The 23,975-nt window shown below is 40.4% G+C and overlaps 1 protein-coding gene across 3 annotated transcripts in view; it reads right to left on the bottom strand.

Moving 5' to 3' along the window:
- The window catches only part of LOC124172933 (ecdysone-inducible protein E75), a 149,061-nt gene that overhangs the window by 7,740 nt on the left and 117,346 nt on the right, over positions 1 to 23,975 (bottom strand). For 2 of the 3 annotated variants that reach the window (XM_046552455.1, XM_046552454.1), the window contains 2 exons: positions 5,239 to 5,486; positions 4,589 to 4,813 (listed from right to left, as the gene is read on the bottom strand). In XM_046552455.1, the coding sequence (XP_046408411.1) occupies positions 4,589 to 4,813; positions 5,239 to 5,486 (473 nt within the window). Of the gene's footprint in view, positions 1 to 4,588; positions 4,814 to 5,238; positions 5,487 to 6,580; positions 12,665 to 23,975 lie in introns of those variants that run through there. The other variant, XM_046552456.1, reaches the window with a different exon arrangement.

The raw sequence follows: 23,975 nt of genomic DNA, 5'->3' as shown, positions 1-23,975 counted from the left end.
TTAAATATCACGCAGGGTACAACACGAAATAGGTCGAAAATGTACCCTTTTTCTCCTCCGTCTCCACCCGGAGTAACCGGTACAAGTGTTTGGCGTACCCTGAATCGTGCAAATAATGGAGAAAATGGAAGGATAAAAAAATATAATCTAAAAATGAGAAAAAAAACGACAAGGGGGTACTTCGAAGTATTCGGTTCAAGGTCCCGCGACGGTGGCGACGCCCCGCGGCACGGGGCTGAAGTTTGCGGATAGAGGGCGGGGAAGGGTGGAGGCAGCGCCCTGAGCGCCCGTGAGGGGAACCGCACACACACGAACACACGGAGTGCGCTTCCCCCGATTCTTCTTTTTTTCATTTTTTTTAGTACCCCCCACCCGCCACCACCGTTTCCCCGCTCCGTAAATGCATTTGGCGTGAGGGCGCGCGAGAGGTCAAGGTTAGAGCAGACGAGGGAGAGAACTTTTGAGATAATTCCGCCAGGGTATATACGAGTATAAAAAGAAATATGGCGGGTCCCTTCTCCTCCGACTTGAAACTCTATGACCCTGAACGCCAAAATAAATATAATAAAAATGGGGGAGTGGAGGAAAAATAATAAATGATAAAGCTAGGGTAATTCCCCTTTTTTTAAAAAGCACCTAATTGAAAGCGGAAAATCTTCTTTCACATCCTATCGCAGAAAAGTTTTATTTTCCGAATCGATATCACACCAGAGCGCACTAATCTCGAGTTTATAGAGCGATAGTCGATCGATAATGATCTCGATACGACTTCCCGATACGGAGTAATGGAGGAAAAAATTATGTAATGCGAATGGCTCATAGCAAACGCCATATTACGAAAATAATATTCTGTTTACAAATAAAATTGATCAGAACAATAACGCAAACGAATCGATTAAAAACATTCCTCGTTACGAACGATGAGTCGAATATAATCGAAATCGATTGTGGTATTAACAGCAATAGGAATGGATTGCAGCAGAATTACAATTAGAAATTGTGGGAGTTGAATTGATGCTTATTTTAAAGAGTATCCTGCTCAAATAATAACAAGCATGTTTATTCCACTCAAAAAAATATAGTAGACACCTGAACTGTACAGAGTATTGAGTACAGAGAAGTTTAATAGAAGTAATGACGTACATACACGGCGCATTCGCAGATGCAGTTCAAGGTCGCACACGAAGCGGCTTGGCGAACAAAAAAAAAACAAACGAAGCACGAGATCCGTTTAGCCTCTTCCTCTAAACTCTTCTCAAAATTTCAATTTCCTTCTCATAAACTGCGGGAAATCAAAAGGACGGCTATGAGAACAGGATTGAAATTGACTGAGGTTTTACATCATCTTGATCGAAAAACGAAATGGAATGTATATTTATGATGCCGTGAGGTTAAATGGTAATGCAGACAGTGAGTTGTAGGGGAAGTGGTATTCTAAGTATGCAAAAATAGACGATTGCCGTAAACAGAAAGGTTTGGCAGAGAAAAGATAAAGATATTTACGATTGAATTTATTCTGCATCAAATAAAGCCCCCCAACTAATCAGCAAAGCAAATGAGTGAGGAAAAATGGTGTTCCTTACATTAACTTGAGCATCCAAGGATAAAATAAAACCGTATATATTTTTGCTAAGGATGCTAAACATGAATATTTTTAACCTTTCAAAGTAGAGAAGCCAATATGTTGAATGTGTGATGATTAGGTGGCAAAAAAATCGTTTTCCTAAACAGTTCAGGAGTATTGGATGATTAGAAAACCTGTATTTCCTTACAGATGCTACATTTATCTCGCTAACTGGGCAACACCCTATGTTACAGCTGCAGAACGGAACGTTTCATGTTCAGCCAAAATAATAGGCTAGTAAGAACAAAATTAACACCTTTCGGCCGTGGAAATCAGTTTAACATGGTACAGGATGCGGTGAACGTATTTTAAAGACAAAATAGCTGGCTAACGTGGATAAACTCAAGTGTATAGGCAGTGAAAACCAGTACGGCACGAGGTTACTGGACTCCCTTCTCAATAAAAAGAGGCTACACGTATACATATGTATAAATAAAAAAAAGGAAGAAGATCGCGTTGATTTTCCGGATCCGTACCGTGGGTCGGCCATGTTGTTGGCGGGTTACCATGGTTACGCCCCCTCCTCGGGGAGGGGGGGTGGGGGGGCAAGTGCGTCACACTTCGCTCTGACCTTGAACGACCAGCGCTGCCAACGGTTCTGAGCGGAGAAGAGGGGAACTGAGGAAGAGAAATTGGGAGGGGTGAGGGGAGGAGGAAAGCAGGGGAGATAAGGGGGAGGGGAACGGGAGATGGAATGGCAGGGCAGAGATGTGAAGGACAAGTTAATAAGAAGAACAAGTGTAACACGCAGCCGAATATCGGCACCTTTCTCCCTGTAATTCTTTCTCGCACTGAATAAATCAATCAGCACATACACTAAGCACGCCCTAGCACCACGAGTAGGCTAAAATGGAATGTATTTGTTCCTAAAAACATCATTTCCTCCACAATTTACGAAATCCATTAAGGTTAATAGGTAAAATATGAGCACGCAGAATATAGGGAATTCAATATTTATACATATTGAAATTAACTAATCTGAAATTTCATGGGAACATACGGTACATTAATTATAATTTCGCACATCTCCACTCGATGAAGCACATATTGAAGCTGGTATCTGAGAATTTTCGCATGTTTTGGCAAGAAAGTTACGTATAACATACATATGAATTATGTAAGGGATGCATATCAGACAGATGTAAATTAAAGGTAATTTCTGAGCACATAAAATCCGTATTCAAGTATTTTAGAAGGGGTTGCGTCATATTTATTGTCATTAACATATACTGCCATGGCGCACATGGATATTTCACCATATACAACAATGGATGTGCTCCTGTTGGTTGAGGTAGAGAAGATTGGACGCGGACTAAGCGACAATAGAAGAGGGACGAAGCGAGTATTGAATTTCAAATGCCCTGAACCCAGAGCGTTAACCTTGAACTTTGCAAGTCGGAAGCTCTCAGAGAATCTATATCCTCGCTGATGTTGAGGCTACACTCCCGCAAAAGTAACACATAATCGCTCTATATCCGTCTTTGAACTCATTTCACCACACGGGATCCTAACGTTTAAACATCCATTGCAAGGATAGCCACTGAGACATGGAACGCACAAAATAGCGCAATTAAAAAGGTCGAAATACAACAAATTTATTTCAAAATATCCATATTTTAGCCGCAAAGAAGGCGAGTTATAGCGTTAAGAATAAAAATGGGCAAACATTAAGAGAATATAGGCACGATTTTTAAATGAAATCGCATATACAAGCCTTAAAACTTACTACTCGACGCAATTCAAATGTTAGATGACTCGGAAAACGCGAAAATTAATAGGTTGAAAACGATACCGATAATTTTAGAGAAGATAAGGCTGGAATTTATCGTTACGAAAACATAATCTCGTTTCCTAGCAACTGTTTGTAGAAATCCGAATGATTTAAGGTTTACACGTTACTAATATCATGGGAAATGTATAAAAATTATATACTTTTATCGCTAGCGTGTTGAACTACTGAGAAGTCTATCCTTTTCTCGACGAATTTACCCAGGAAAGGTAACGTCGTTAACTGAGCGAAAATTGCTTCCTGCACCGAGATGAGTGTTTAACCTTCGGCTTGGTGACAAATGACGCGCGAATATTTCGAGACGAGCGCGTGTAGGTATATTCTTCCCGCTGTGGTTGCGCAACGCGCGCGACCTTCAATTGTCAACCCCCTTCTCTCCGCACCGCAGAAAAAAAGCGCGTTATCTTGTCGCGTGGCGACGGAAAAAAAGCGAAGGGCGGTCGGCGTGCGCAGATTTCGGGGAAGGAAACATGTACAAATGTGAGAACGTAAATATATTTTTCAATTTTTTCCTCTACGAAAGATAACAAAATCGTTACAGACGCACGCACGTGAAATCTGGAGCACGAATATTTGAGAATCGCGTAATTTTTATGTTGCATCTTTACACCATCGCTTCCAATCAACACAAGAAAAAGAAAGTACCTCTTCGTAATTACATTAACCTATATTTTTAATCTGAAACCATAAAAATGACCCGTAGAACATTTTTTTCCGGATCATCGTGGAATTCGCAAGGAACATACTACCTATAAAGTGTGAATTTTCGTGAAATTTTACGATGCAGAATAGATAAAAAGAATGAATCAGGCTGGATACACGTCTCCTATCCTAGAATTTGTGTTCAAAAACGGAATATTGATAAAAATTCCCTATTAGTTTGTATTATCCGAGATATTTGGAAATTTAGCGGGCCAAATTAAGGTGCCCACTGCCTAAACAGTAATATTTATCGGAAACGTTTTCAATATAGAATGGAGGAAGGAACGAATCAGGCTGTATTCACGACTGCAACACTAAAAGTTGTGATCAGAAAATGGAAATATGATAAAAATTCCATTTCGGTCTTTATCTTCCGAGATATTTGGGAATTTTGAAGATCAAATGAAGGTTGCCCTGTATAAAAAGTTAACAGAAGATCGACTGGAAAACAGAAGAGCATCGTATACACTCACCAAAATTGGTCCGTTTCGGCCAGGAACCGAGTAGACAGGTCCTCCTCCAGCTCTGGGACAGGCACCTTCCTTGGGCCTCAAGTGCGCGAAGTGGCACGTATCACTGTGGGCCCTGAGAACAGTCTGGGCAAGCCTGGAGGCCTCGAGGTCCGCCTCGGCCTCGTCTTGTGGGCCCCACTGCGAGGGCCCCTCCTGCTGTGACTCTTCCTTCACCACTTCTTGCGCCTGTTAGAAGACACGGGGAAATCACCCTTAGATTTACACTGAAGTTTATACAAACGTTATATAAATTTAACGTCGAAACAACATACATTTCACCGCATTTAAATAAATTCACAAAGAGTCGCGAATAGTGGTGAAAAATAACACGGAATGGTGTAAATAACTCCCGAAATGTCATCAGAGAATTGAATCAACTGAATATTAATGGAGTACGAATCAAAGTTCACATGAAAATTATATCATTTTTACGTCATAATATCATTTATCATCCCGAATTTAAAGACAATGTTTGCTATAGTCAGAGTATACTAAAGCGTGTATATAAACTCAATAAAAAAGGCAGTTGAGAAATATTTATCTAAACTTGATTTTATAGCACACAAATACGATATTTATTGAAATTTTAAATTATTTGAAAAGATTTTTACCTGTTGGTGAGGTTGTTGCAACTGTTGGGCCTGTTGCGCACCAGCGCCATGTTGGGGTTGGACCACGGCTTGCACGCTGACGCCTTCCGCGGACTGACCGCCCGCTAAAGCGTCCGCTGGGTTCGCTCCCACGCCGTTCAGCTGTTCCGCAACGGCAGCTCGCTCTGCTGACCGACTTTGACAGCTCTGGTGCATGGCGGCAAGGATACGGGCCTTCTCTCGCTTGGGGACCCGTCCAAAGCGGACAGCTACGTAAACAAAGAGAAAAGAAAACGAATCCATTATAGCAGACAATTGCGTAAAAATGAGGAAGAAATCACGTAAAGGATAATTATTTAGTGGATTTGCAAGATATCACAGAAAAGGTGTGGATGGATTGATTTAGTGAGTGAATTCATCTTCATTGCTCCTCAAAATTCTTAAGCTTCTTATGTAACTGCATAAAATTTACGTAAAAACTACATAAATATTTCATAGAGATGTACGGCAAACAGACATAAAATTTAAGGCAAACATATCGTCAATAAGGTAATTTAAAAGCATTTAATGGCTGAAGTGCGTCATAAATTCGTCACATGGTCAGTCAGACGTATGGTCTTCAGTCGAAGGCTGCAATAAATGATTGTTCGACATTCTTTGACGTAAAATTGGATGGTATGTACATTGAAATTCCGCTGAAGGTGCGTCTCATTTCGCATTTGTTTCAACTTCTCGGAATAGAACGCGCACGCAGGTAATGTAGAATCCATCCCATTTTACCCGCGGGAGGAACAGACTGCCTCGGGGTCAAAGCACCGCCCGTCTGGGTGTCCGCTTTCACTTTCTCCTCCCCCAACCCTCGGGAGGTGACGTCACCCCTTTCCTATCTGGGCCCCGGCTTTCCCCGTAGGCTCGCCTTACACCGATCCAGGTTAGTGACCCACTTGTGACCACGAGGTCAACCTCCAACCCAACACTTTCGCTACAAGTTCCACGGAACCAATTTCTCTCACTCAGAGTGAAAGTAGAGTACATTCCCTTTCTTGCGCTCTGCCGCCATCTTGGTGACAGTCGTCTTTAACTGTTTTAGATACTGAGGAAATGTGTACAAGGATTCTTCAGCAGCAGCCACACGGGTTGTGAGGTATGAGAAAGAGAAAGCGGACCGCGTGACGGACCGTGCTTTGAACCCGAGAGCATACATTTGATACTCGAATGATATTCTTTTCCGATTTTTTGAGAAGAAAAAACGCCTTTACTGGTAGATACAATAAAATTAAATGCAGATGAGTAGAGTGTCATTCCCTTATCGATATCGGTTGCTATGTAAACATAATATTATTCACCATGGGGACCAACTTACGTGCATTGTGATAGTCGACAACACCGTCTAAAATTCCCTTCAATATTGGGAGATGATTGTGCTGGTGGTTCGCCAGTTGGACACTAGAGGCGCTGGCGTCCCTCTCTTCCTCTGCCTTGACTTTCATCTCACCTGGGACTACCATATCACCCAGGGGTCAGACGGACAGTTCAACGGCCACTACTATGTCCAGAGATCCAGAACACCTTCTGTACTCTTAGAGCACACTTTACGTGGACTTCAGTCGCACTTCTATTGTACGTTTTTCAAGAGCTTCTCTTGAAGTTTTAGAAGACACTTCTACACAGTTCAACCTATCAGGTACAATATAGCTGGCGCTTCAACATGTTTCTAAAGAACTTCATCGACCACATCAACAAAAGTCTATCAACACACTTGTCTAATACACTTACACTGTTTATGTAACACGTAGCAGGAATCAATGCCTTATATCACAATAATACGGTAATAAATGAGTTTCCCTTTGATAAAAATATAATTTTACCTCACTTAGAGGACGTCTAACCGGTATCAAGTTGATAGGAACTCACAATTCAGTTTTCAGTAGGACATTCTGGTACGAGCAGTATTTTTGGAGCAAAGTTCCGTTCACCAAAGGTTCACAAATCCCGACGGACGGCGGACTACACGTCTCGGGTGCGCACGGAGCTGATCGGCACGTGTCTCTGTGCGACGCAGGGATGTTACCCGACCTTGGCTACGGTCAAGAGTAAACAAGATGTATAGACAACCAAGGACTCACGAACTGGCGATAACAGATTCAGATATTCCCGCAGGAGACGAGCCGGAAAACCATTAACGACCGTATCCGGATGTTTGACAGTCGATATTTCTCGAAAAGATCGACCTCGCGACCTCGATGTACGATGTGAAGATGGTGTGGAAACAAAATGCGATCGATTTTGACCGCAATAAACGAAAATTACGACTCAAATTTTCGGTACAGCGGACGAAAATCACTTCGCATACACTCCCGAACTCTTTTAGAGTTGGCACAGCTCCCCCGACAGGTAACCTTGGCGACGGACTAAACAAAAATAAATTGAGACAGACCTTGGACAAGGGTGACGAGATTGCAGACTTCTCTTGTTTTTTTTTCTTCTTGACACCCAATCAAACTCTATCTGCTCGTCTGCTTTTTCGGCAGATGCTTTTTCTCCTTATTCACGCTACCGAGAAACAAATTAACTTTTTACGACGGATAATAAAGCGTTTAGTGCATCCGGAACCATATATATGAACCTTCAAAACCTATAATGGAAGCACAAAAAACGTATTTCCATAAACGGAAAACGCTCGGAAGATGCAATAACAATCGTGATATACCACAAGATGCATGAAAAATATACTAAGCTGAGATAGGTATGTATAACCTCGCTAGGGAAATGAATGGAGCAAATATGGCGTACAGAAAACTCGCTAAAGGATATAGCAGCCCAGAAATATCCCTTATTTTTCCTATAAGAAAGGGAAAATCAACATTACATTTACCTATTCTATCCTCTGGATGGAAAAGATATGTTAGCCACAATGTATCCCACCCTTACACACAAAATATCCCTTCCGTATCTTTCGAGGGCACCCAGGAATCACCTGCAAACGGTCACACGGACGGACGCTGCAGGAGTAACCGTTACGGGCCCCTCAAGGACTTCTAGGCGGGCCATTCTGGCGTCGTGACATTGAAAAGATTAGAAAGAGTTATATTTGGAGCGGCGTGTAGGGGGAGATTCTTGGGAAAGGAAGCAGGGAACGTCTATATGACTCGGCGGAGGGATACGTAATCGAGTCGGGTCCGAAATGTTATACCCGAACTACTTTTTTTCAAGCGGATTACTCAGACAGTTAACTGAGCGAATAAAAACTTGGAATATAATTCAGCTAACCTCTGTCTCAGGAAAAAAAGACTCCAACTTAAAATTTTTAGAGCAAAAACACTTTTATGGCACGAAATGTACCTAAACGCCGATTTGACGAGAAATTTACACCAATGTAACGTCAAATCTTGGCAATTACTCTAAACTCGAAAATATAAGGCGAATAAGATATCAAACTAAACGTTTTAGAAGTTTTTATGCGCGTATGGAGGCTTACGCTCGTTCAATTATGACGAAGAAAACTAATGTCTGATGTTTAAGATCGTATTTGGTGTTTTTAACCGTTTTTTTACAGATTGAAATGGCTGTTCTGGGTACAACTGTGAGACGGAAGGGAGTATACTGAACGCTTTCACCTCCAGGGACTAGATTAGAGAGGAGTACACACTTTTTATTGGGTACAAACTTGGGAAGAGAGAGAGAGAGAGTGCGATATGACCGCAGTCTCGTACAATGACGGTTCAATTTTTTTGATTTAAAGAGAGTAGTCGCGGCTATGCTCCGGTTTATCTTGCCCCAAAGCCTCGGGCGACTAAGGCCTGCGAGACAGCAGGAATCTTCCTCAAGGTTAAAATCTTCCGCTCACGGGGAGAAAACAATACAAGAGTGTCTTGCTTAACCAAACGACCGAAGGAACATAATTACAAAGCTATTTACTCAACAGGGCAGTGCATGCAATGTAATTCCGTCCGTTTAGGGCGTGGAAGGGAACACATGGACTGAAAAGTATGTATATATCGACGCGGGAGAGGAGATCACATATATAGAACTGCGAAGCCGACCTTAGTGGAGGCTTAGTGACGTCACACGGGGGGGAGGAGGCAGGAGGGGGTTGGGAGGGGAGGTAAGTAGGGGAGGCTGAGGAGACGACGAAGGTTAGCTATTTCAATGTCACCCAATGGTAGCCCTTCCCACCCACTTCCAGGCCGATAAATACGACCTTAAAACGGGCTTAACGAACAGTATCGCACGCTCACGATATGACTACGCATGAATATCGAATAGATGGAAAGAGGAAGGCGATATGACAGTCGATATATTAAATTGAGATGACTCTTATTTCTTCACCAACTCAAACAAACTGCTATCTAACGCAACAGGAAGCAAAGAAAGAAAGAGATAGGAAAGTAATATTATCGCACAATATTGATGGCGGCGATGTATCGAAAATGATCGTTACGAAAAATCAAATGGGTCCAAGGAAGATCCCAAAGAGTCTTAATCGGTTCTTTTCAGGGGCCTTGCACGCGAAATTGTAATCTTTCGGCTGGGGTGAGGAGATGCAAGAATGGTAACACACTCTTAAGATACGTAGAGCTCGAAAGGTGGGAACAAAAAGATGGTCGAATATTGGAAAGGAGAGGAATCGATCTATCCAGTGGCCTTTAACTTCGAGGTGAAAGCAACAGGGAGGTCTAATATGTGCCTTGAGAGACAAAAGGTCGCGAGTTAACGCACTCGCTTCGACTACAAGGTGCGTTTAAAAAGTTAGAAGACGATCTTCCACTTGGTTTGCGCAAGATTAACGCAGAAATATCCCTTGATATACGACCCAAACGTGGTGAATAAGGAGGAATGCGTACTGAATGAAGGGATATGAATAAGAGAATGAATTGTACACCTAAACGGATCCGAAATGATTGTGAAACGACGCCAGGAACGCTTTCGATAGGAGTAGAAAGAAATAAACGGACGCAAAGATACAATAACCGCCCGGAGCGATTCTAAATCGTCAAGCGTAGTACGAAAGCAAAGTCAACAAAAGCGATAGTTTGACCTTTAGAGCAGAACGGACACAATAAACAGTTAAATCCCAACAAGCGACCTTTGGAAGGCCGGCACCGAATTCGGCCTCGGTCTACGCTATCACCGATCTCTTAAATGCCACCAAAAACACTATCGAAACAACAGGATGACGATACAGTACACGGTGCGGGCAGCCGTACCAAAAATCGTCAAGAGTAGGAGAATATGACGCAAGTCGAAAGAGTTTGGTTTCCTAAACAACAAAAATAAAATCGAATCGACCAACCTCGATTGTAGACTGATTCGACTGAAAACTTCGACCACAATAACTTAATATTGCAGCGGAAATATCTCCCTTACAACAATAGGTTTATCCCACTAGTCCTTTAATGGTCAAAATATTAGGTGAATATCGATCGCACTTCGATTCCAAAAAAACTTTGATTCGATTCTTAAATCGAAAACTTTTCGTGAGTCCTCTTGAGTGAATACGTGGAATTATCTTGGTTTACACGAGTCGGGAATGAAGATAGGGAACGAGGATGTAATATTAGAAGTTCGCTCCAAAAATACGATGGTTAAACCTGGCGTTACGTTGCCGTGAATGATTCCTTGAATATCCTTGAGGAATCGAATGTTACAGGCTTCCACAGTCTCTCAACTTCCGGGAAGAGAAGACGTGACCTCTGTCCGGCCTTGAACAAACCTTCTCGCCTCTCCTTGCGACGCTTGGCCTTTACATTCGCGGACTTTCTTGAGGAAATGAGAACGATATTGGATGCCGAGGACCACTTCGATGGGCACAGAACGCCCTTTCGCACGGAACACGACCGAAAAAATCGCAACCAGTCCAGAAAACTGCGATCAAAACTAATACCAGGCCCAATTCATCTCAGGGATGGGCAGAACGTGGCTCAAACAATACTGGAATAAAGTTTAGTCTACCTCGGATTTAAAGAGCGCGATAAATATGATATAGAGCTTCAATTAAGACGAGCAAAACGTAAAAATTAAGGTAAAACAAAAGGAAATCGATAAATAAAACACATATGACTCGTCAACCGTGTCAAAACCAACCAGTTATACCAGCTGTAGCTGAATTACACAACTACAAGGAGATAAAACCACAACTAGGACACTCAATGAAACAATTGATGAGCAAAATAGTGATAAATATACGATAAAATAAATAGATTTAGTATATTTTATGGGCCCGAAACAATGGCCTGGCAAACTACGCAGGTTCGCGAATTCAACAATGCTTCAGTATATTTAGGTGTCGTCAAGGAAGTTTTTTTTAAGGTCGAGAACTATATATTAACTTGGACCCCAAAAAACAATGGAATTACGACGTCGCGACGCGAGAATTATAACCGATGCTATGGCTGGGGAATTCAGTCTCGCAGCAAAGCAGGGAAGATGAGAGCTCTAACCTTGGGAGAGAATTAAAATAAACTGATTTTTTTTATCGCCTGAGCTTCAATGTCACACCATGACGTCAGGCCCAATGTCGGACTGCGTAGCTTCGCGAATCTCTCTCCAGGGGGCAATCATAAAGATCTAAAAGGAACCGGAAAATTTTCAGCGACCGAGAGTTTAAAAACCCACACGATATATATACCGTATGATAACAACGCTAAACGGTGTTATAACTATAACTGTTAGGGCACAATATCACAGGATATTGTTCAAGAGAAGAGGAAAGTTTAATAAACTGTTTTTCTAGAGGAAATATGTTACTTCCCCTTCAATGCCAGGCGTCGAGCGGAGACATAAACCTTCCTCTTGATTCCGCGATTAGCCAATAAGGTCACAGTAACACTATTTCCGCAGTTATGTTGGCAATAACACAAGGTGAATACCACAAGGAAAAAACTTTATGAAGGCGCTTGAAACAGTTGAACGATGTCCAAGACTACTTCAGCAAATGTTTGTTCCTCGTTCTCCACTGTAACCACGGGTAACAAAACTATCAAAGTCCGTGGGACACACGATAATATAGCGTAGAGATCACTCGAAACAAAGTTAACACATCAGATCACCACACTGTGTACTTTCAATCCAAAGTTTCCGCCCGAACAGATCACTTTCACGTCCGTACGGCAAATGAATATCAGTTGAAAATGTTCAAGAGTCGATTAAACCCAAGATTCACCTCAAAATGCACGTGGATAAACACTTTTCCAGTCCGGAGAGCACTGACAATCGGCACAAACCGTCCCGCGACTGTTTATCCGTTGCCAAGGGCGAGGTTATAACAACTTCCTAGCGACGCGATGCCGGCCTTTGTTGTGTTCGAGCGGACGAATCCGGCGATAACCGACGAATAGATTCAGAGATTAATTCCGTCGCGATCACGCCTGCGAGATGCAAAACCCGTGCACGAAACTATGGAACACGTCTGGTCGGGCGGCGTGAGCTGTCTTTTCGCTTCGCGTTCGAAGTGCGGTAGAGGGGAGGGAGAGGGAAGGCCAGACTTCTCCCATGATCCCCTGCGCGCGCGGGCCCTTCCCCTCCAACGACGGCAGGGAGTCATCGCATATACATATATATATATTTCCCCTCGCGCGCACATATTCACGGGAGACGCAGATAAAGGGATGGTTCAAGGTCGCGAACCGACGAGCGCAAGGTTGCAAGCTCACGTAGGCGGGGAGCCTACACGCGTGTAAAAGGGGGGAGAGGATATATGTATAAAATGAAGTAGGAAATCTACAACACGTGCAGAGCCGAAACGGCAGGGCACAATAGAACGCAAGTGGGTCATCCAAGACTCGATTACGAGTAAGCAAACTCGTATGATGGACTATTGAACAAAGGAATACTTTTCATGCGACAGTATAGACCCAAGACGACGTAAATTTACGGAAGTGAATATAGTTAAAGCATTAAAAAAACCCAAATGAACTATTATATTACTCAAAACAACCAATACAAGTAACTTATAGACGTAAAACTCCATTCTGGACTTAATTATGGTAAAGTAAACTCGTGTAATGGACTATATACAAAAGAATACGTTTTGTACGACATTATAGACCCAATGCGACGTAAATTTATGGCACCCAATACAGAAATAACATAAATAAATCCAAAATGAACTAGTATAATTCTACAAATAACCGATGCGTAGAATTTGCCGATGTAAAACAAACATATAGGCTACGGCACATAAGACACAAGATGACAAGGAAATGAACCTCTAAACAAAGAACTAAAATGTGAGGAATATAATATTTTTATCATAATTTCACCCCTGGAAGACGTTATAAGTATTTTTTTAGCACATTAAAGCAATATAATACAATAACTAACCCCCCAATAGGGTATTTATCTAGTGGAAGCCCTTAAACACGATAAAGAGAGCTAGAATAATCGGAACTTGGAGTAAAAACAAAAAAAATAAATGTAATGAGGAAATATTGGTCTACACAACGTCATACGGATGAAGAATTGCATCACTTAAAGGATAAACATTACGGGACGCAGAAGAGAGGATGACTAACCAACGATATTTACAGCGCATTAAAGCGAACAAATAAATATTTCGTAACATGTGCAGAATAAATCGATATAAATTCGCAACAATATCTGGCAACAGTTTTTTCAGGTAACGATGAGTCACAATTGTCCCAGACAGTCAAAAAAGGACTAATAACAAATGAACTATGATGCTTATAGACCAGGAAATATTTCTCTTAACGCTGAAAGCATTCCAATATCGCCGAGTGTCGTTTACAAATATACTGGGGTAAAGAAGTCAATACAATACATATGGAAAGCATTACGATCTGTTGTAAATATATCGGTTTTACCCATATAAATGCCATATATTGGTATTTTCAGACATTATTCATGGCCTTTGTGCATTGCATTATGTCGTAGAAACATAAAAATGCGTAAATATTAAGCATATATACGTCCTCCTGCGTACACTGAAAATGTATGCTGGTTTTAAAGAAAAAAGTGCCACATATTGTTCGTAAGACGTTATTCATGACCTCAGTACATTACATTATGTCGTAAGAACATAAAAATGCGTAAAAATTCACATATTTTTTACGTCATCCTTGAGTCAAAATTGTGTCAAAGTAATGTAATGAAATTAAGCATTTCTCGAACGGGGCGAATTCCCCTCGGAATCGTGAAATATGTCGAAAGTGGAAGGGGTGAAGGATACTTGAAGTCTCCTCCCCCGTCCACAACTCCCAAGTCCTTCGCCCACCTCCTCCCGCGTGGCCTTGATCTTGAACTGCGCGAGAAGTAATACCTCCCCCCACCGCCACCGCCGCCACTACTCCCACCCCATGGATCACTCCGCCGTCAGGCCGACATACGCCTCGCGAAAATAGTCCCCCCCCATCTCACATTTAGACGACCTTATGAACGTGATCAAGGAGCGTGGCTAACACGTTCTCTAGCACTCGGAATCGAATTTGTGCAACACTTAAAGAGAAAAAACGATTTTAAAGACGGAAAATACTAAAAAATTGACTATAAGAATGGATTTTAGGCTTAAATATTAGACTAAATACCACAATTCTCGCCATTAACCTAAAATATGATAGTCTTTTTCACTTAGTTCATAGAGAGAGAAGCTATCAAATTATAAAAAAAGATCGTAAAAAGTCGTAGATGTTGTAAAACACCAGCACATTGTCGGCTGAGCCCAGAGAAACGTCATGAATTGCATCATAATCTAATTATTGCCAGGCAATAAGAACGATTTCCGCAAAGATAATGTGCAAATTTGAATATTTTACGTGCTGAAGTGTTGTATTTCGTACACAGGACATTTTACCGGGAATCTAAATTAAGATATAACAGTTATTTTGTGCAGAGGTATAATATTGGGTAAAATTTACTTTGTAGTTCAACTGTGTCCATTAATAGAGTATTATTCTAGTTTTCTGACGTAGATATGTCTCTGCTTCGTTCCTACAACTCAATGTCAACATGGGGCTAGTTTTATAACAATCGCCTTTCGTAATGTCTCCCCTGAATCATTATGTGCTCGTCTCCACTGTGAAGATGATGCAGGCGACAGTGCCTAGTAACCAAGGTCGACTCAAACATAAACAATATCTTAGCAACAGGAGACGATGACGCAATCAAGGGAGTAGTCAATAGGCTTCAAAATCATCACGACATCTGAAAAACGCCACCTTATGTAACTGTGACAAATTGATTTCCTTTAAGTTCATTTAAGTAACACATATCCTGAGAATCGAAAATAGATTAGGAGGATTGTAAAGTATCGCTTACATACAAGAAGGGCTTTAGCCATGAATCAAAGAAAACTAGTGTTGACGTTTTTCCAATTTAATCACTATTATGTACGTAAATATGGAATTTACGTAAAATTTAAGTAATAGTTATATAAAATTGAAGTATCTTGACATGATTACGATTGCAAAACGTATATTACGTATTTTATAGCCTTGACGAAGCCTAAATAAATCCAGCTAAACCTTCAGCTAAAACTAGGCTCTGATCATCTTCATACTAAGACCGAGAGCAATTTTTATCTCGAAGAAAATACTGCAGAAAAAACGTACTGCAGTCCATACAAGATTTGATTATGCTGGACGATTATAAAAGGCAAATTCAGGCTCGAAAATGACATAATTACACGCATAATCTAGTCGAAGTCATTGCAAAATAAGATGCCTGAAAGTTCGTACATTTATGTAGAAATCGAGGAATTTGAAGATATAAAAAAATCACCTAATTATTTATAATTCAAGGCGAGCATGATGGCGTTACAATTTGGACCGAAAATTACATAATTATAGGCATTACCTAGTCGAAGTCACTGCAAAATAAGATGCCTAAAAGCTCGTACATTTATGTAAAAATCGAGGAATTCAAAGATATAAGCAAATCACATAATTATTTCTTATGCCAGGGGTGCACGATAACGTCACATTTTGGACCGAAAATAACATAATTATAGGCATTATCTAGTCTTAAGTCGTCGAAAAATATCGCGAAAAATACACGGAGAGGTCGTACAATCGCGTAAAAATCGAGAATTTTAAGGAAACAAACAAATTATCCTGGCATATATTAATACAATATTCTCCAAAATGGCTCAAAACCGGGGCACCGTTCCACGGGGAGCGGGGGACTATATGACCTTTGCGACCTTCTATGGCCTAGACCTTCCCTATCCCCCACCCCACCGCCCCTCACATCGACCAATCGGGGGGCCGGGATGGCCGGAGTGTAATGGTGGGGGGGGGGGGGGGGGGCAGTACTCTGCACCCGCTAACCTTGAACTTGAATCGGGATAGTCGGTATTGCGAAGCGTTCCATCCTACCCCACTCCTCTTCCTCTCCTAGGAGAGCCTAGATGGGGGAGGAGTAGAGGAGGAGTGTGGGGTGATCTAGGATGGTGACCTAGTTCCCGGTTCCCATAATCCACTGCGAGTCATCGTGGCGTGGTTTTATTTTAACAATGCGAAAACAAGAGATGACGTCTCCGCGGATGTATTGAAGTCGAAAGCTGTGATTGGCTTATCTCCTGACAATGAGGTTGCCATAGAGAGACCTAAATAAATAGATATATATCCACGAGATATTATAAACATAATCACCTAATCGCATTCCACATCGTACGACGGGAATTAAAAAAAATAAGTTTCCCATATTGTGTTACCCCCACGGAATTATGATTTTATTTTAAAAATGCGTATTCACAAAGTCGCATTTGTGAATTGAGTGTCAATATGCATCAAATAACATTGAGGTTGCCCTTGGAGACGAAATAAACAAATATTTTCCATGAGATGTTTCTAAACGCTATGTTTTCTAGAATCGCCTGCGAAAATGCTCATTTCTGAAAAGCCTCAAATGACGACACTTATCTAAGCTTACTGAAAATTATGATAATAGCCAGAGTATTTACAAGTTATACTGACAATAGACTGATATTGCTCGTACCATATCTTATAAATATGATGAAAAGCTTTCGCACATCAATGGACTATTTGTCGAGTTATTATAGAGATACGGTAAACTGAACAGCAATTGTTTATAACTCTGAAGTTACGATGGAAACCCTTAAGGTTATTTCTGCCAGCTAAAACTGCATAATACAAAGCCGGCCAGAGGAGAAACGAATTCACTACAAACTAAAGAGTAAAAGATAGTAATGATACATCACTTTGACGAAAAATTAAAACCTTTAATGATATTGAAACAAAAAAAAACTGCTTTTAGTCTTTTGCACTTAAAATACTAGCCTAAGCAGAATAATAACGTAGTTGTTCATCAATTACAAAAGATACAGCACCAATAAATATTTAAAACTTTGCCCAAATACGGGAAGGCTTTCAGAAAACTAAAATATACCACAGAGTTATTTATGGAACTAGTTAGCGAAAGAGAGGATAATCGATATCCAATGAAAAAGCGTAAAAGCCAATTCGAAGAACGCGCCGATATACCAAAAAGCGAGCACGCAGTTCGTGGACCTGCCGGAGAGATGTCGCCACGCTCCGCATTCGGCAGCCACTATAGATCAATAGCTTCGATGAAGGAAATTCATTTAAGTTTTTCCGCAACTAATATGATTCCTAAACACAACAACTTGCTAAATATCAGTAACAGATGACATATTTGCTACTTGCATGCTTTATAATATTATGTTATTAGAAACAATGTTAAGCATGGCATTAATGTTGACGTTACATTGGCAAAAAACAGTAGAGAACACGATACGAATGTGTTGCGAAAATAAAACTGTCACTATTTATTTATATGGTTATGTTTATTGTTGCTAAGGGCAGCTCATCCGCCATTAATGGCTTAGATAGAAGTTCCGTCACAATTTGTTAAAAAAGGATACGCTTGTCTCATAATAGTGATGTATGCAGCAATAACTTCATAATTAATTTCTTTAGTGTTCCAAACACATCTAAGCCACTTATGCAACGATTAACGCAGAAGAAAATGAAAGGAAACGATCAGAGTGATATCATAAAGTCCGCCGTCATTCCCATCGCCCTCACATAGCTCTCTCCGCGGCCGATACGTGTCAGCACCGCTGCGGAGTTAACGACCTGGCAGCAGATGTGTCGCCGCCCGCGGCAGGAAAGTGAACCACTTGGAACTTCCCCACACCGATACAAGAGGGAATTTGGAAGAATGATAACTCGAAATCATCGAGTTGAATACCAATACCGCAGTCTGGTTTTTACATGTTTCCTAGAGGAAAAAATAGGAGATTATGAATAAGGAGTACAAGGAAATACAGGCAATTATTAAGAAATATTTCCCGCATGTATGAAGAGAAGTGATTATTTAACAAGAAGACAATTGAAAATATGAGTGAACTAAGGTAATTCAAATATTTTATTACCTTAAGAAGAGGTTTCTAAGATGTTAATGTAAAAAATAAGTGTCTTAGTTGGTAATGTGCACCAATAAAAGATGCCGAAGAGAAGGAAGTGGATTAGTTATTTTAAAAAGTTATCAGATTATATAAATGATGGATTATTAAAAAATTAATCTATTAAAAACAAGGAGCGGATGTCCAACAAGATGGCGGCTATTTTGAGCAACTAAAAAACCGCGTGTAAATGTTTACATATGATATCAATGATCCACGTTGATGTTAGGATCAAATGTCACCATGAAGTCAACAAAAGACATGACGACACGATGGAGGAACTACAGAAACGAAGTGGAAAAAAGGAAGACAGATATAGGCTTATATGTATATCTGCCGACCCGCTCTCTTGGCTAGCGGGGGAAATTGAGAGTGGCCAGACGGGATGAGTGCAAAAGCACTGGAGAAGAGACAGGAAAACGGTCAATGGAGGGGAAGACCAAGATGGCGTCGGGCGAACCATGACTGTTTCCGTTCCCCCTGAAGAAATGGGAATTTCGGTTCTTTCGATGAATCAGTACGAGTTCTTTTCATTCAGTTCATCGATTACATGAGAATGACGCGTCTCTGACTGCCGAGAGAGTGAAAAGGTCAACAGTGATAATATTTTGACGTAGAAATGACATATATTTGCGTGCACCTTCAAATCGTTCTTTCACGTTATAGCGCTTTTTCAGGATTAAATACACAGGGAACGATAGGTTTAATGAAAATTCACTAGTTTACGGTTACCAATATATATTACAGTAATTAAGAAAATAAGTTCAGCCTTTATCAACCTATTCAAAAGCTAACTTTTTCATAAAAGCCTAAAGAAACCAATATCTCGGTATGGATTTTCCACACATTTTAAAATAAATGTCGTAAATTTGCACACAAACGGTTATTCAAACCATTACGATCTCAATGTAATACGTGAAAATATTTAAAATATTTCGGACGTATACATGTTTACATAGGAGTCTACTCGACAATAGTTCGCTCTGAATGATTTGAGGTCTAAACGGTGATTCTATAAATTCGGATCATTCAAATGTTCCGTTCATTTTTATCTGAACGAATCATTCACGAACTGTACAGCTCTAGTGCCCTGCTATGCCGCTCACTCTGTATATATATATATATAGCGATCGAGTGAAAAAAGTGGATCGGCTATCGGGTCAACATAGCTGTACGCTAAACTTTCGCCCTCGGGTGGCCTACAATCACGCAACCGGGCGGGGGTGAAGGGAAATAATGAAACAGGAGAGCATCGGAGTGCGCGCGGTCGACTGTAAAAGGCGAAAAAGGATGTGAGGCTTTTCATTCGAAGGCCTCGCGAAGGGTTTTTCGCGTTTCAGATCTTAACCATTTTTATCCCCGCGGAAAACAGTCTGGGTCACGTGGGTAATAAAACGAAACAAAAGCAGAGCAAAAGGCGAAGGTCGGTTAATTCATAGAATTTTGTCGTATGTTTGTACTTAGATAGTCAAACAATTAGAAATCTATTACACATATATTTCAATTTTTAAATTTAGTGACGATTAAAGTAAACGTCATAGTTAATGTATTTATTATATCCTAAAACCCTGCCAAATAATAAAAGGTTTTCAAGTAAACAATACCTTAAGAGAGAAAGTAAACATCTTTGTGAAAGTATATACTTCGCTTCAAATTTATGCAATTAAACGAATGTATCCCGAATGTATTAAATTCTGTAGATAACAGTATGGAAATTCACTAACCATGCTTAATTTTAGGTAGAAATAGAGTGTATTTACTGAAAGATACGAAATTTCCACCATGACATTCAATTTTTAATTGCGATAAAACCATATATTTCGGCACAAATTAAATCGTTATATCGAAAGTATTGAGAATTAACACGAAAAATAACCATGACATAGTTGATTCATCTCGCAAAATAATAGTAGGGATTATCCAGCCCGCCTCTTATCCATCTTTCGGGATTATGGTACATGGAAGTTCGACATTATGTATATAAAAGATAGGTACATATGAAATTCGTTATATCGAAAGTACCTACAATTAACACGCGTAATAACCATTGCGACAGAGCTGGTTCAACTCGCAAAAACAGTGTGTCGGGATTATCCAGCGAGCCTCTTATCCAACTTTGGGGATATGGTGCATGGATATTCTACATTATGTATATGTACAAGATAGGTACATATATAATTCGTTTTATCTATAAGTCCACTCATCCTTTTCCTCCTCGCCTCGCTCGTAAAGTCCCTTCACAAGAAAGACTTGCGCAGTCGAAGTGGCCCAGTTATCGGACAACGTTCTGAACCAAGTCAACGACCTGGCCAATGCCACGACTGTGCGAGGGGGGAGGGGGGCCGGAGGGGAAGGTAGGGGAGGGGTGGTTGGGAGGTAGAGTGGGGGGGAACTCCGAAGGAGAAAGAGAGGCAAGAGGAGGAGCGATTTTTCCTCTCTCGCATATGAGAGACTTGTAACAGAATTAACCTTACGCCATTGCTAAGTGAATCCAATCATGTCAAAACGATTCAACTCCACTAAAAGGCACGGTTAACGTGCACGCCACGAATGCGTAGTCAACTATCTGACTCTATACATCGTTTATGCGCGAGTAAATTGAATGAACTTCCGATACTTCGATACTTTCGATATTACGAACGAATTAGGCCCGATTTTTATCGAAAATTCTGATAAATGTTTAGTTTATTCTTGATGATTCCCGGATAAAACAAACCTTCTACTATTTACATTAACAGATATAGTATTCGCTAAAACGAGAACGTAATAATGCCAAAGTGCCCACACTTTTCGGTTCAGCAACTTAAATTTTACTCGACGATAAGATTATGTTGTATATAATAGTCGTGAAAGGCCTTCACTAAACCTAAGGATTTTCACGATAGCTTCGAAGAGCCGAAGTAATTTGTATCTAGAATAGTTTTACAAAATATAATAGCGATGTACTCCATCAAATAACAAGAGAAAACACAAAAATTAAATAGTGATTCAATGTAAGGAAGTTACAAGTATGCGTTTAATTTGTTTACTAAATACAAAAAAAAACTGCATGGGAAAATCGTGTACATATGAAGACGGTAAGAAATTATCTAAGCTAGGGTCGTCATATTTCGCACGGATCGAGAACAAGTGAAAATCGCCATGCGCGCCAATAGAACGCGAAAGTTATTAACGAACGACTTTCTCTTCTTCGGCACGACTTATTTCAAACTGTCTTTTTTTGGCGAAGGGTGAAGAAAACCAGGATATTCGACAGCTAAATATGAAATTGTTCATGATAGAAAGATGTATACCGTTCATTGATATATATATTTATCCATTTGACGAATGTAAGCAGGGCAGTAGTAGGTTCTATTTTATTCATACGCTAAAAATTGAGCTTAATGCACACATTTTGTAGATAGTAAAAAAAGTCATTAACGGCTATAAAAAAACGTTGACAAGGCTTTTGATCAAAATGAAGTAAAATTGAGCTTATTTTATTCACTGTGGTATCTACTTATATTTAAAGGGCAAACTCTTTCAGACACAATATTCACGATCCCTCAACTTATCTAGAAGACAAAAAGATGAAAAATTGACTGTATTTATCCAGAATGCTCGATAGAATTGATAGGAATAAAGCCTTCATCTCGATAAAGTACAGATAAAATTTGAATGGAAACGCAGCACCTATTCTATATACGAAATATACTCATTCTCCAATTTTTCAAAATCATCGATTGATTTGGTCGGAATATTGAGTTTCCAACTCGGTAAAGTATAGGTATACTTTGAGTCAAAAACACGTTAACGCCTATTTTTTCCAGATCAATTGACAGAATTTTTCTGTCTCATCATACAAACTTTTTGAGGCGAAATTTTACGTCGATGTCACAAGTTATGCTGGAAGTCCTTCTAGAAGGCGCCTTAGCAAACTATCCCACAATGCCCCTCGCCCGTTGGCGAATATATAAAGCGCTGCTGGAAATATATAGAACTGAAAGAGACCTCGTCCCCGCTGTCAGCCGACCCAATTTGAGTTCAGTGAATCCTATACCTTTTAACTATCCCCCCCTCCTTTCCGCACATCTGCTACGCGTCCTGGCCGCTCGTGGCGCAAGAGTCACTCCTCCCCTCCCAGAAAGTGGAATGGGGGAGTTCAGGGAGGTAACCGCTATGTAGGACAGATGAGAACGTTGACTCCTCACGACTTTTTCCCCCCCATACCATACTGATCGCCCACCGCCATATCCCCGGTCCGCCGCGATCCACCGTTCCCTCCGCTCGAAACGCGGTCCGGAGCGATCCGCGGTCCCCGGAGTCTGGACTGAGGGGAACAGAGGAATACCGCGGACCAAACGAAAAAGAACGGAGAAAAGAGAAGTCTTTACGCGGAAAGAAAAATCGAGATACTAAAATGTCAATTTTAAAAAAATTTGTAATCTTCATTCGCACCGATGAAAATATTAGAGAAAAAAAAAATAAAACCTAATAGTTATAATATTATTTTAGGAAAAATGGAAGAAATAGAGATGCATTTTATTTGATATGAAATAAAATTTGACGCCCAAAAATAATTGTGCGTGTATTTTTTTGTAATTTATCTCGCATCGATGAATTTATAATTGACGAAAATAGTAATAATAAAACATTGTGGTTAAGTAATCAATTTAGTACTTTGTTTGAGTTCTATTATATATATGCCCGCGACAACTTAACTTCATTACATTATATGTGCTAATCCGATTCCGTTAAGAAATACGACATCAAAAAATACTATAATGTGTATGCATGGAATAGTCTCTTTCTTGGAGAATTATTAAAAAAACATCGCTAGTTAAGAAGAAAAAAAAACAAAAGAATGGGATGAGTAGGGAGTTGGAGTAGACCCCATTACGTCACATGAAACTATCGTCAAAAAAGGCCCCCATCCTACCGAGGCGACTCCTACCGAAGACTTCCCACACCAAACCGAATAATTGGGGCGACCTCTCCTTGACGGTCAGTGGTCTCTTTCGGAAAATCCTTGAAGCGATAAAGCACAAATATATATATATATATATAAAATATACATAAAAAACACGCACATATGATGTAAATAATACATAAGCTCAATGCCTATGTATAACCGTCGGAGCAACGTAACGGAAAAGTAAACAACTGCTTATCACAACAATGTTTTTCGTAAGATTTTTCTAAGTAAAAAAATTCCAAAATTACCAGAACCTTCCCTCATTCACTGCTTTTTGGGAAACAACAGTCTTTCCTTACTTCCCAGAACGATATTTCCCAGGTTTTTCTCATATAGAAACCAGTATTCGACAACAATAAAAATTGATTGCTTGGGTGATTATATGCACTTAGAGACGAAATG

Source organism: Ischnura elegans (assembly GCF_921293095.1).
Source record: "Ischnura elegans chromosome 13 unlocalized genomic scaffold, ioIscEleg1.1 SUPER_13_unloc_3, whole genome shotgun sequence".
Lineage (NCBI taxonomy): Eukaryota > Metazoa > Arthropoda > Insecta > Odonata > Coenagrionidae > Ischnura > Ischnura elegans.
The sequence above is the reverse complement of the archived record's forward strand: the minus strand, read 5'-3'. Positions and strand labels throughout refer to the sequence as shown.